An 11453-nucleotide genomic window follows, 5' to 3' on the forward strand; every position below is an offset into this window, starting at 1 on the left:
AATGCTAATACTTAATGGTATCCCTCCCTCATGTCTTTGTATCATCCTCTAGCATAGTTGTTTAAATGCTCATAATTTTAAGCAAAACAGATCCAGCTAAGACCACCAATATTCATTAAAAGCAATCCCTGGCTTACTTTTTTTAAAGGTTTTTGCAAGGCAAATTGGGTTAAGTGGCTTGCCCAAGGCCACACAGCTGAGACCAGATTTGAACCCAGGTACTCCTGACTCACCCACCTAACCGCTGTTGTTTATCCTTCATTTTTTTTTTGTTTATGGGCAATGGGATTAAGCGGCTTGCCCAAGGCCATACAGCTAGGTAATTGTTAAGTGTCTGAGGTAAGATTTGAACACCAGGGCCGGTGCTCTATCTACTCTGCCACCTAACTGCCCCCTTTTAAAATGACTTTCAAGCAAGAGGGTGACCCCCCCCATCAAACCAGGGACTTGCTTGATCCCTAGTCCTGTGAAACCAACTAATTTAGACAGCCCCCTCTGCCAACATTCCCCCAACTTAACACTGTCAATCCCATAAAAATCCTCAAAACTATCTCTGGGCACAAAGTAAATTCCATTTGGGAGGCAAATGTCTTGATTAATTATATCCATTAAGCTCTAATAAAAACATTCAAGGTTGGGGGAAACATTACATGTCTTTATGGGATGGACTGTCCTGGGAGGGATGAGATAAGAGTATGTATGGGGTGGGGAGGCAGATCAAGGATTCCTTCCTCTAGTTAAGATATCTGGTAAACCCCTCCTTCCTCTCTGAAATTCTTTGTTTCTAGGGGTCAGAAAGAAAATGAGAAAATGCCTCAGCATGATTCTTGTTTCTAATTGCACTGAGAACAGGGTCAGGCCAAAACAATAGTTTATTATTTCTGCATTCAGCAACATCTCAGCCATCAAAAATAAAACTCTAACACCAAAGGATGGAAGGAAGACTTCTCTACAGCATGATTAGGTGGGCTGCATCCAGAGCCCCCCAGGGTGCCACGGGGGGAAAGGATGGTTATTCATTCATCCAATAAATTAGGAAGCGCAGAATTGTGGGGGAAGGGCACAACTGCTCATTTCTGGGCTGGCATAAGGTCATCGATGGACTGCCCCTGCTCCAAACGCTTCTCCATCTCAATGATCAACTTCACACCATCCACCACCAGCTGTACCAGCTCCACCTCAGAGAAGCCCAGTCGGTCAGCATTGGAGACATCAAAGACACCACCCACAGCTGCTGTGTCCACACCCCCTGTGCAACAAAGAATGAAAGAAATCTTAAGAGATCTTTCAGTTCAACCCCTTCAAAAAAAAAATATGCAGGAAGAATGTTGACGGAGTTGTGAGATTTTTCAGAGTCCAACTTGTTAAAAGTGCTAAAGGCAGGGCACCTCAAACTCATAAAAATAAAACTCATAAAATATTTCTCCAACCTCAAGTACCCTGATCTCTCAAGTGGATGTAATAAGTAACATCGCCACCCTGACCCTATGGAAGTCATTTTGTAAATCTCAAAAGTAGCTTTAGAGACAAGAAGAACTGATTCAACTATTCTAGCCAGTGAATGGCAGAGCCAAGGACCTTTGAGTAGAACAGAGCCCTGGAGAACTGAGAGTTAAGGATCTGGACATAAGTTGTTCTGAGATTCAGTTGATATGAACACCTCTATGGCACTAATTAGTTCTGCAACCTCCAGTTGCAAAGATTGGTGGAGTGAAACAGAATGCCTTCTGTGGGGGGGGGAAGCAAGAATAGGGAGAAAAACTGTTAAACAAAGTAAAATCGTTCTAAAAAAATTGGTGAAACAGATACTGCTTTTCTAATATGAAGAGGTGTCCCAAAGATAATATGTAGCACGTCTTTTATTTTCATTCTGGTGATACTTTTATATCTATACACATAGGCTGCATGGTTGTGGCAACCCTGGCTTCTACAAATCTTTCAATCAAAAAATCTCCCATTTGCCTCCCTTTGTCCTTGACTATTACTCTCCTGCTTTCTTTTCCATATTCACACACCCATCACTGCTCTCCCCCAACATGCCTGAATCTATCCTTTATTCTTACCCTGATCCTTGCTTCCCTTGACTGTCCCAGATTCTTACATACCTGTCCCCCTCTTCTGCAGCCTCAGCTTCTTCAACACCTCACCAAACTTCTCATGCTTGCCCAGGTGAGGAAGTTTGATATGCACACCTGCTCGTAGGCCTGTACCCAGGTTGGAGGGGCATGTCAGGATATAACCCAGATGAGGATTCCACATGAACTCGTAGTTCTTGGTCTTAAAAAGGGTTTCAATCTATACAGAAAGGAAATATATCAGGAATCATATCAGAAATGCCACCATGCCCTACCCTTGGGGTTCCCACCCCATGGAATATAACTTCACCCCTGAACAAAGTCTGATGAGCAACTTCAATATGCTTGATGTCCAATGGGTGGCACTAGCAATCAACATTATTAGAGATACCAGGGGTTGGAGGTTTAAAAGATGAGAGCTTGTCGCCTTGAAGGTGAGGGGAACACTCACAATGTAAGGCAGGATCTCAAGGGCCCCTGTTGATTCTTGTTGGCATGGTTCCCCATGAGGCAATTAGGGAATAGCACCCAACCCCTTCAGGAGGGAACATGATGACTCTCTCTTCCCAGGGACGGGGGTGGAGAGCAAAGGAAGGAGCCTAGTGGCGTCAGAAGCAAGTCCCCAGGGACTGATGCCATGGTAACCAAGGAAGCAGATGCCACATGACCAAGTCAATCCCACAGAGACAGTGAAAGCCTAACATCACTTCTCAAAGGCTTTGGACAAATTTCTGGCCACCAGGTTAACAAAGAAAATTGGGGGGAGGGGGGTCTGGAGGGGAGCCAGGCAAACCACAGCCTCAGATTTGTGTCTTGCTGGGGCTACCTGGGACTTTGAAAGATGACACCTCCCACATGGCAAGCACAGCCATATGCAAAGGACAATCAGATCCAATTACTATAGTATTCAAAAGTCAGTATCATTCATACAACTCTTCCTCTGAATCCCCCCACTATAGCCCAAACCAATGTGAAATAAAATTTTTTTAGGTTTTTTTTTTTTTGCAAGGCAAACAGGGTTAAATGGCTTGCCCAAAGCCACACAGCTAGGTAAGTGTCTGAGGTCAGATTTGAACCCAGGTCCTCCGGACTCCAGGGCCAGTGCTTTATACACTATGCCACCTAGCTGCCCCCCAATGTGGAATAATTGTGTAAGTTACTGATTTCCCAGACATCTTACCTTAAACAATGCCTGGTACATAGGAGCTTAATATCATGGGACTGACTTGATTATTAACTGAAACCTCTATTTCCTTAGAGTGCTTTTAAATTACCTACTGGGAAATGACTCAGAAAGAATCCTATAACCTCTCCCTGCAACCACCTTCCACCCCGAGCAGCCCCCTTACCTGGGTGAGTCCATTGCAGAAGCGTGTGAACACCTCCTTCATGTTCCCCCCCTTCTGCATAGAGATGACCCTCAGGTGATCTTCCTCATTGATCCAAACCAAAAAGGTCTTGTTGTCATTGTGCCTGGGGGCAGAGCCCAGAGTTTAATTCTCCTTTCCACACAGGGTGAGTTCAGACCACCCCTCCAGTGGAGTTGTAGACACCCTTCCCAAGAGCCCTCTGTGAAGGGATTCTATAGTCACATCACCCGAAGGAGACTGAGGTCAATGCTTCAGTTTAAACTATGGAATCTTAGCTAATCTAGTCCAAATCACCTTAATTTACAAAATAAGGTAAATCAAGACTTAGGAAATAGCTTGCCCAAAGTCCTAAAACTAGAAAAGGTGAGAGGTTAAATCCAGGATAAATGAATTCAAACCTTTTCTCCTTATAAGAGTGGGTGAGATTCACTGAAAGTTCAGGACACAACTTGGAATGAATGTTTTTATTAAGCTCTTAGAATGTGAATATAGATGCTAACTACTTGGGAATATGAATAGAAAACAGTTCCTGCTCTTCCTTCTTGTATTCCTTTGGCAGTGTGATAATATTTTCAAATTTAGATTTCAAAGGAAATGAATTCAAAGTTATCAAATAAAAACTTGCATTAACCCCTGATCTAGTTCAATTCTCCACTATTCCACTTTATAGATGAGATAATAGACATCCAGCCACTAGTCACTAGTCACAAAACAGGAACAAAAGAAAATGAACAAGGTCACATATCTGCGATGGCAAAGTTTTCCCTGCTAAGGCCTCACTCAGGAAACCAATGGCCATGACCTTGGCATGCTATCTCCAGTGTAGCAAGACCAGAGAATGGTCTTTCTGGGACAAAGCATCTGTGTCTCCAGCCCACTCCCTGTGAAGGTCAAAGGAAGGTAGCCCAAGGCAAAGGGGGAAAAAAAACCAAAAACCAAACAAAACCAGACTCTGACACCAGAATCTCCTGCCTCCCTCCCTCCACCTGTCTTGGCAAAGAAGGACACTCTGAAGGTTCGTCTGCCCTGCCTTTGCAGTTCCATCCAGTCCTAGCCTTCTCCTCCTCCCCACTGCTGCATCGCTCTACTTCCATTTCATGGTTACAGACTCCCCTCAGCCACCTGACTACTGTGATGCAGCCAAGCTTCAGGACAGAGGACCTAGAAAGGGGGGTGGTGGTGGTATAATGTGTGACAAAAGGGAAAAGCTACACCCTAGGACCTTAGTGGCTCCATGACAATAACTCTAAAAATAGATTTCAGCCCTAAAGAGCAAGGAATTTAGATCTGGGTAAGGACATGAAGCTATTTCTTTTTGTGATGGTTGGAATTTAAGAAGGGTGAATTTGGAATCAGAAAGATTGGATTTATAAATCTTCCTGTTATTTAACCAACTGTGTGACCTTGGGAGGGCCACTCACAGACCTCTGGGCTTTTTCAGTGTAATGAAGGGGTTGAAAAAATGTTCCAAGGTCTGATTTTGCTATTCTGATCAATATATTGAAGGCCTCATGATGAAAATGCTAATAGATAGAACTGATGATTAAGTGCAAGACTGAGAGTCGTATTTACTTTTCTGTATTTTTTTGCTCCTCCCCACTCCAACTTGGAAGTCTGTTTTGGATGACTTCATTTGTTTCTTGCCTTTCTCATTGGGTGGGGGTGGGGATAACAGAATTTAGAAATAAATGTCTATGGTCTTTCTAAAAGTAGAAAGGGGGAGTGGTGAGGTTAAGGTTTGATGGCAAAAGCCCAAGTGAAGATTTGTATTTATATACTTAGAGCTCCAACCCTAATACTGATGTAAGTGCTGAGCCTGCATTGTGGGATCCCACCTAGGTGTCAACTCAGCACCTACTCCTTCCTGCCTTAAAGAGACAAATTAAATCATCAAGAGGTTGTTTGTGTATGGTGGATAAGGAGGGTAAGGAGATGTGGATGGGGTGAAGATCCAAGAGAAAAAGTTCATTTATCCAGGTCACATAACCAGTTGAGATCAGGGAGGCCTAGAATTCAAATTTCCTCACATTTCTGGTATCTTCCGGCCCTAGAACCCCAAAGGACCCTCAGCCAGACTGTCTTAATGCCCACAGGGGGAACTCTCCCTTTCCAAGAATATACCAGATGACTGAAGTAGTCAATATTGTATGATACTTGGACTTGTCAGCTAGAATCCTTTTCTAGCTGACTATTCCAACAGGTCATTCCTCTTTCATAGGCAAACCTTTTTACCAAGAGGGCAAGGGAAAAATTGCTTTGTTGACCTTATAGTATGATCATTTACATTTCTATTAGCAGTGACCTGGGCATGCAAAACACCTCCCTATCACTGGACCTTAGATGCCCCATCTGTAAAATGGGAGGAAAGAGGTACATCTATGTTTTTTACAGTTATTTTATCCCTTTTTTAAACAGAACTTTAGTGACTTATTCAAGCTAGTAAATATCTGAGGCTAGGTTTGAATTCTAGACCCACTCTTATCCACTGGACCACTCTAGCTTAAAGGAATGATTTTTTGCATGGTCTCAGGGATGACCTCCCTTTCATAAAAGGGGTTTAACTAGATGATCTTTGTAGTCCCAGTTTTAGTCAAGTCTTAGGTCTGAATTCTAGTTTTGCCTAAGGACTCACCAAATGCCCCTGCCATCAGGCCAGTCTCGGGCCATGCCAGAGGCCAAAAGGAGTGGGGAGACAGGCTTGTCGAAAAGGAAGTGGTCATCAATCAGCTGCTGCTGTTCCTGCTCAGTCATATTCTTCAAAGCATAGTACTTCCCATTCAGGTCACCTTCCAGGCTAGCCAGGGCTGTGAATAATCAGCAAGTCAGACCTGAGGTTTGCCCATAAGCCACAAGACCCTTATATACCCCCTACAAAAGAAAACAAGCTCTCAAAAATTTCAGGAGGGGGCAAATAACAGAGCTGAAGGGGCTACCACCCCTTCCCCCAGATGATGGTTAACAAGCCTCTTAATAGTCAGATGACCTTCAGGGTTCTTTTGTCTATCCTGCCTGTACCTGAACTGGAATCCCCACCTATAATATTCCTAAAGTGCTAGTCTTAGTTTTGACACCCTCTTGGGAAAACATCTAACCACCACCCTGGCAGCATCAATTTAACCTTAGTAAAATGGGGAATTGCATTTGGTCCCATCCAGTTCTCACAATCTCCCCAGAAATGGGGAAGAGAGGAAAGAACAGGATCTGATGAAGCCTCATCTATCAGGGCTGAAACCCCCCAAAGCCCACCCTAGGGAGAAGACTATCTCATCTGTCACCAAAGTTACAAAGGAAAAGCTTTCACACATCCACTCTGCAGAAAGGTGAGAGGACTTGAACCACACCTGAGGCAGGGATTCAGCCTAAGACTTCCAGTCTGGTTAATACCACAGATGGCTCTCATCTCAAATCCCCTAAGGGAAGTTTTTAAGGTAATTGAGCTGTCCCAGCTTTCAGTGGGTTCTATGAAGATCAGTTCCACTCTTTTCCAACTCTCAAAAATCTACAACCTTTAACTTCCATAACTGAGGGCTGCCCCTGAATCTTTGGGAGGTGGCAACAGGAATGTTTTGGGAGGAATTATTATGGTATTTTTAGTTGAAGGAAATAGGATTAAGAGGTTAAAATAATTTGTTCAAGGTCACACAACTAAGATGTTGGAACTGGGACTCTTTTGGGACACATTCTTGACCTCAGGATCCAATTAGTGATATTTAGAAATTCCACTCCCTGCTGGAAACCAAGGTCCTGATTTCTAGTTACAAAAACTTTAAGCTCTTCTATAACTCCCTAGTGAGGGAAGCTCTGAAGCCAAGGTTGAAGGACAAGCCAACTGGCTGCCTAAGAGGCCAAGGGCATTCATGGGGAGGTGACACTGAGCCCCAGAGCAGATTCTTCTGAGCACCCTGAGATATGAATTAACTTCTCCCAGAAGGCCAGGTTCTCTACCTCAGAACTGGGGCTGAGGCAACACTACTGCATCCTTGGCTCACCACCTTCCCATCACACCTTGGAATAAGAGGACAACTGACCCCCCTTAAGTAAGCTGCTACAGCTTCCCCTCTTGAAGATTTCTGAAGACAAGTCACCAAAAAACAAAGCTCAAAGAAATTTTCAGCAATTATTCTCATCTTAAAGGACAATGAAGTCATAAGTTTTCAAGCACTAAAGATAGACCTTTGGGGTGGGACAGATGACTTCACTTCTATTGGGGTCTGTCTTCTGCAAGCTAATATTCTATTACTCAAGGTCAGAAGAGCCTTGCAAGTTAGGAATAGAATATATGTCTTCTGGCAGGCAGCTAGGTGGCGCAGTGGATAGAGCACCGGCCCCGGAATCAGGAGTACCCGAGTTCAAATACAGCCTCAAGACACTTAATAACTACCTAGCTGTGTGGCCTTTGATAAGCCACTTAACCCCATTGTCTTGCAAAAGCTAAAAACTAAAAAAAGAATATTTGTCTTCTGGGCCCCAGAGTAAGGGTGTTTCCTCCTACTGTAAGCCCATTAAAGATGCTGGGCCTCCCCCAAGGGGCTACAGAAATCCAGATTCTCTGCCTGTTAATCAGATGCACCCCCATCGCCCCTCCTGAGGTAAATACCTTCCACAGAGAGCTTCTCTATGGCCCGGCGCTCGCCCCGGCTACAATGTGGGGGCAGGCAGAATCCTCGGATGCTCCGGCCAGTTCGAACACGAGAGCTCAGCACATAGTTGGGATCCAGGTCATCACCACCCTGGGGAGGAGGAGGGAGAGGAGAAAAGAAGAAAGCAAAGAGGGAATCTTTCAATTGGCTACTATCTCCAATACCTTAAGATGTAGATGTCCTCAAACCCTGCCCTGACCAAGTCTATTATCTCTCCCCCTACTGTGCTTCAGATTCTCCATACATCCCTCCTTCCAAGCCCCTAGTTACTTTTCAATCCAGCAGGGGTCTGGGATAGTCTAATCCCCTTAGCATTTTGTTGAGGCTTAAGCTCAGCCCATATAAGGGCAGGCAGCCAGAGACTGGGGGAGGAGGAAGGGAACAGACCTACCTGCAGATTGTCAGGGTTAAGATCAGTCTTATGCTCATCGGAAGGCTTGTAGCCTCCATGTCGGTCCTCAATGATAGGATCAAACAGTTCCTTGAACACTTCATAGGACTCTTCATCTCCAGCTACAGAGCCCACAGTCATGATGAATGGGTGTCCTGCAATGAAATGGGAAGGACGGGGAGAAAGAAGCAGATGTTAGCAACAAGAGAAAACAGAAAGGGCAAATAACAGAGCTGAATTATTACTTTCAGAAACCAAAAGGGTCCAGAGATATTACTTTAGACCAGCTACTAAACTTTAAATATTGAAAAGACATGTTCAAGATTACATAGTAAGTATTTGAACCCAGGTCTCTTGGCTCCCATTATCTTATAAGAAAATCTTTACCCCACTACCAATTGGGAGTGGGGAGAGGAAGGGAAATATGCCTTCTATGGCAAATTTATGTGCTCTAGTGTGAAGGTTAGGGCAAAGGATGTTGTTAAAGAGCCAAAAGACAAATGATTTGCGAAGTAGCTGAGAAAAAGAGAACTGACATGAAGTGGGGGGGGAAGGGAGGAAATAAAACCGGAACTACGTTTTCCAAATTTAGTTGGTAAAAAGCAAAATTTTTTTTTCCACATGGAATATACCAAGGTTTCCCTCTTCCCAATCTGCTTCCAGGGAAGGAAGGATGGATGGGATATTCAGGTTTGGACTAATATATAGGCATCTTGCTATGGCGCACAATCCAAATTAAGCAAAAAGCTGGCTCCCAAACCTCCTATCAGAGAGAGCAAGATGGGACCTGAGATCGTTTCTAGAACAACATATAGCAACGTCTTCAAAAAAAGATAGGAAAGGGGTGACTAAGTGGTCCAGGGACTAGACCACCGGCCCTGGAGTCAGGAGGACCTGAGTTCAAATTCGGTCTCACACACTTAATAATTACCTAGCCGTGTGATCTTGGGCAAGCCACTTAACCCCGTTGCCTTGCAAAAACTTAAAAAAAAAAAAAAGATAGGGAAGACAAGTCGACCCCGATAACCTTCCTTCAACGGTGGCACAGGGCAAGGAAAGCGGGGGGCGAGCGCACCTGGGTTGTCCACGCCGGTCTGGATGACATCGTCCAGAGTGAAGCCGCTGGACGTGGCCTTGTCCCGGAGCTTTTCGTAGAGCTCGAGCGTCAGCACCTTGGCCATGTGGTTGTTGTGCGAGGACAGGTCGGGATACTCCTCCTCGGCGGGGTAGCGCGACTTGAACATGTTGTGGCTGTTGGAGAAGGGCATGGCGGCGGGAGGCTGGGGGGCAGTGCCAGGGGGTCACTTCTGCAGCCCCGGCTTCTCCGGCGCCCCCTGCACCGCCCTGCCCGGAGCCGGAGTGGCGGCCGCGGGGGAGGGGAGGCTGCGACAACGCCCCGCGCAGTATGTGGGAGCCGCTTGGCCGCGGCCCGCCTACCCGCCGCCCCCCGGCAGCCCTCCCAAGGTCAAAGGCGCCGCAGCCCGGGAGCCCCGGAGGCAGCAGCCCCCCCCGCCCGGGAGCCCCGGAGGCAGCAGCCCCTCCCGCCCGGGAGCCCCGGAGCCAGCAGCCCCCCACACCGCCCGGGAGCCCCGGAGCCAGCAGCCCCCCCCACTGCCTCCACAGGGGTAGCGGTTTGAAGCGGGAGGATGGGGGGCCGCCCCGCCTCGCCCCATCCCAGCACCCCCCATCCGCTGCAGCTGCCCCGGCCCCCGCCCTGCTGCAGCCCCAGGGCACGGGGATGCCCAGCCACACGGCCGCCCGTGCGCCCCGGGCAGGTGCGGGGCGCGGGGCCGCACTCACCCGGGCGCTGCGGGGGCTGCGGGATGCTGCTGCGGGGCCCGGGCCAGCTCAGCTCCGGCGCAGTCACCGAGTCGCCCCGGCGCAGCCCTCCTCCGCTCTTATAGGGGCCGGGACGGGCCCTCCCATTGGTCGGTATTTATATCCCATTCATTCTATTGGCCCCTGGCGAGGGGGCGCCGCCCCGCCGTCTTTGTCTCAGAAGCAGCTCGATGCCATCCATTTTGTTGCCCTCCCTCCTCCGTCCCATCCCCCGGCCCGGGGCCCGCCCCCTCCTCCGGAGCCCGAGGCGGGCAGCGAGGACAGCCCCAGCCCGAGCGCGGGGCACCAGACCCGGAGGGGTGCCCAGAGATGCAGGGGCGCGGGCACCTGAGAACGCGGCAGAGCCGGGATTCCAACCCAGGGCCTGGTCCTGCCTCCCTGGCACGCCGCAGCCTCCGCCGAGGCCAGCCCCCAGGCACGGTCTGGCCTCCCCAGCTCAGCCAACCTTGAAAGGGGGGTGACGCAGGGCTCTTGGTGCTGCAGACCCAAGGGTAGGTGGATGTCACCGGGATCAGGTGACTCGAACTCCTGTCTCCACCACCTTACGGCAAAATCATAAGACGTCAAAGTCAGAAGTGGGGGAGGGAAAGAGCGGGGCTCCGCGGTCCATTTAGCCCGGGTCCCTTATTCTATAAACAGCGAAAGTGAGCCTCAGAAAAGGTGAGGTGGCTTTTCCAAGGTCAAGAAACCTTAGAAACTACCAAGTCCACCCCTCTCTTTGTAAAAATGAACAAAGAATGAACAGATAAATGAAGAGCAAGTCCAGGCTAAGGAGAATCTGGAGATCCGGGGTGAGTCCTAGATCAACAAGAGTATTAGACCCCCTAGGCAAGGCTTCTTTGCTTCCGCCAACAGATGATGGTACTGGATAATTTTTAAGGCCCCTTGCAGTTCTGATGTTTCTATAATTCTATGAGAGGAGAACTGTGGTGTAGTGCAAAGAACAGAATTCGGAGTCAGAGGACTTGCATTACAATGTGCTTCTGCACTCAATTTGGATCAATGTACAACATGGACAGACAGAGTGCTTTCTGTGGGGGGATGGGGAGGAAAGTAAGATTGAGGGGAAAAATTGTTAAATTCAAAATAAATAAAATCTTTAATAAAAAAATGAATGTGCTTCTGACACTTAATCCTT

General features: G+C 47.4%; 1 protein-coding gene across 2 annotated transcripts; it reads right to left on the bottom strand.

The window, feature by feature from the left end:
• Window positions 1–281: 281 nt before the first annotated feature.
• Window positions 282–10366, bottom strand: CKB (creatine kinase B). Of its 2 annotated transcripts, none has more exons than XM_074213177.1 (8): window positions 10277–10334; window positions 9552–9727; window positions 8477–8631; window positions 8043–8175; window positions 6078–6249; window positions 3425–3548; window positions 2106–2295; window positions 282–1249 (listed from the first exon to the last, which is right to left on the bottom strand). In XM_074213177.1, exons 2-8 carry the CDS (start codon window positions 9718–9720, stop codon window positions 1071–1073), a joined length of 1122 nt encoding a protein of 373 aa, XP_074069278.1. In that variant the 5' UTR covers window positions 9721–9727; window positions 10277–10334; the 3' UTR covers window positions 282–1070. The 2 variants fall into 2 exon arrangements, with proteins under 2 accessions (XP_074069278.1, XP_074069277.1); XM_074213176.1 differs by having other exon boundaries at window positions 301–1249; window positions 9552–9756; window positions 10277–10366.
• Between the last annotated feature and the right edge of the window lie 1087 nt (window positions 10367–11453).

Source organism: Macrotis lagotis, chromosome 1, assembly GCF_037893015.1.
Source record: "Macrotis lagotis isolate mMagLag1 chromosome 1, bilby.v1.9.chrom.fasta, whole genome shotgun sequence".
Taxonomy (NCBI): Eukaryota; Metazoa; Chordata; class Mammalia; order Peramelemorphia; family Peramelidae; genus Macrotis; species Macrotis lagotis.